The sequence below is a fragment of the Palaemon carinicauda genome, chromosome 5 (assembly GCF_036898095.1).
Source record: "Palaemon carinicauda isolate YSFRI2023 chromosome 5, ASM3689809v2, whole genome shotgun sequence".
Taxonomy (NCBI): domain Eukaryota; kingdom Metazoa; phylum Arthropoda; class Malacostraca; order Decapoda; family Palaemonidae; genus Palaemon; species Palaemon carinicauda.
The window spans coordinates 176963552-176966051 of NC_090729.1; the positions used below are offsets into that span (position 1 = coordinate 176963552).

The 2500-nt window shown below is 35.2% G+C and overlaps 1 protein-coding gene across 1 annotated transcript in view; it reads right to left on the reverse strand.

The window, feature by feature from the left end:
• The window catches only part of ple (tyrosine hydroxylase ple), an 89106-nt gene that overhangs the window by 2158 nt on the left and 84448 nt on the right, over positions 1–2500 (reverse strand). Inside the window, exon 9 of the mRNA XM_068373171.1 lies at positions 1626–1855. Coding sequence (XP_068229272.1) covers positions 1626–1855 — 230 coding nt within the window. The remainder of the gene's footprint in view (positions 1–1625; positions 1856–2500) is intronic.

Below are 2500 nucleotides of genomic sequence, written 5' to 3' on the forward strand. Positions count from 1 at the left end.
TCCCCTCTTGGATATTTCAAAGTGTAACCTCATTTACTTAGCATCTGGATCTTATATTTCCTTCAAGCGTTTATGTTTATATAACTTCTCTTAGGAAAACATTCTGGAATAACACTATGTAATCAACTAGCTGATTGATATTGATGCCACAGCTCTACAAAACCAATCTAACCAACCTTTCATAAAATCATGATATAAAACCATAAGAATTCTATTAACGATTAAATTTTTTTTCAATTCAGAATATTTTTCAAATTTCTAATTTGAAATCAGCACTCAAAATAAGAAAACGGGTTTAAGTCCGAGACAAAGGCCTAAACATTTCTTTCTTCAAAACCACACGTTGCACTTTTCGAACGTTGAATTTCCCAGTCAAATATAGATTACTCGTATTTCGCTTGACTTTTCTCCAGAGAGTAATTCTTTGAATATCTGAATGTCTCTGCACATCCTACAAACAGTAGAGTCCTTGTATTTCTCCTGAATATCCTTCAGAGACTAGATAACATATCTACACAAACAGGTCCTTCTTTAATTTACTTAAAAGTTATCTGAAAATGACGTAGTTTATCTAAATATATTTTCTATATTTATCATTTGAACACAGACAAACACCCCAAACAGGCCAGATTCAGATCTGACTTTATTTGGAACATCCTTTAATTTCTGACCTGATTTTTTTTCCTGGGCATTCTTTATATATTGGTCTGAATTTAACATGGGTATACTTTAGATACTGACCTGAATTTATCCAGAGTATTCTCTAAATTCCAAACTAAATTTATCCTGGGCATCCTCCAAATTCTGACCTGAATTTATCTTGGGCATCCTCTAAATTCTGACCTGAATTTATCCTGGCCATCTTCTAAGATCTGACCTGAATTTATTCTGGTCATCCTGTAAATACTGACCTGAATTTATCCTGGGCATTCTCTAGATTTTGACCTGAATTTATCTTGGGGATTCTCCAAATTCAGACCTAAATTTATCCTGGGCATTCTCTAAATTCTTATTCAAATTTATTCTGGGCATTCTCTAAATTCTTATTCAAATTTATTCTGGGCATCCTTTAAATTCTGACCTAAATTTATCTTGGACATCCTCTAAATCTTTACCTGAATTTATGATGGGCACTCTCTAAATTCTGACCTGAATATATCCTGTGCATTCTCTAAATTCTGACCTGAATTTATTCTGGCCACCTTTTAAATTGCGTCCTGAATTTATCCTCGACATTTTATCAATTCTGACCTGAATTTATTCTGGGCATTCTCTAGATCCTGAACTGAATTTATTCAGGTTATCTTCTAAATCCTAACCTTGATTTATTGTGGCCATCCTCTAGATTCCGACCTGAATTTATCGTGGGCATCCAGTAGATTCTGACCTGAATTTATTCTGAGGATCCTCTAAATTCTGACCTGAATTTATCCTGGGCATTCTCTAAATCCTGATCTGAATTTATCCTGGGCATTCTCTAAATTCTGACCTGAATTTATCTTGGGAATCCTTTAGATTCTGACCTGAATTTATCCTGGGCAACCACTAGATTCTGACCTGAATTTATTTTGAGGATCCTCTAAATTCTGACCTGAATTCATCCTGTGCATTCTCTAAATCCTGACCTGAATTTATCCTGGGCATCCTCTAGATTCTGAGCGATGAAATAAACATCTTGATAGTCCTGATCTTGGTAAGGCTGGACGGAAGTAGTGGCTGGGTCAAATTCTCGTTTTTCTGGCTTGTCCGAAAGGGCGTGTTCCAACTCTCCGAAGCTGCTCAGTAGGCCGGCGCCCCAAGCCCTGATCTCACCTCCCTCTCGGCACAGGCCGAATTCGACGGTGAACCAGTACATCTGGAAATGAAGGACTGCATAACTTCTAAGGAACAGGTGTTAAGGCTCGTAATGAAAGGCTAATATCTTTAAACAAACGGAAGTGGGTTTTCTGAAAGCTATTTAACTTTAAAAAGGACATCTTTGCTTTTATGACTTTAAATTCAATTTTCTTTTATTCTTTATTTATAATAAAGGATATCGGTGCCAATTCCCGTTGATGTCAGGATGCCCGAAAATTCAAAATCAATCAATCAGAGAGTTGGCATTTTGACAGAAAATAAAAAAAATAGTCTCGTGTTAACAATAAAACTAGAAAATATCAAGAATTATTGGACTAGAATTTGTAAACCAGTCTGGAAATAAGAGACTGAATTCCCCTCAAAGGAACAGAGGTTGATTTTCGTGTCGGAATTATGAGATATTCAAGGAAACCGAGAATTGAAATTTTGATAAAGAAAACAAGTCTTGTGTTAACACTAAAAGCGTAATGTATTATTCACAATAATTAAAACATCTGAAAAGGATAGGTTAAATTCTTCTTAGGAAATCGAAGATGGTTTTCACCAAAATAGGGGGGTCATCTTGAAATAAAGGAAAGGAAGATTCTCAGAAGAAAAGGAAGTTAATTTAAAGACTGAAAAAAACGGTATTATGGAATAAATC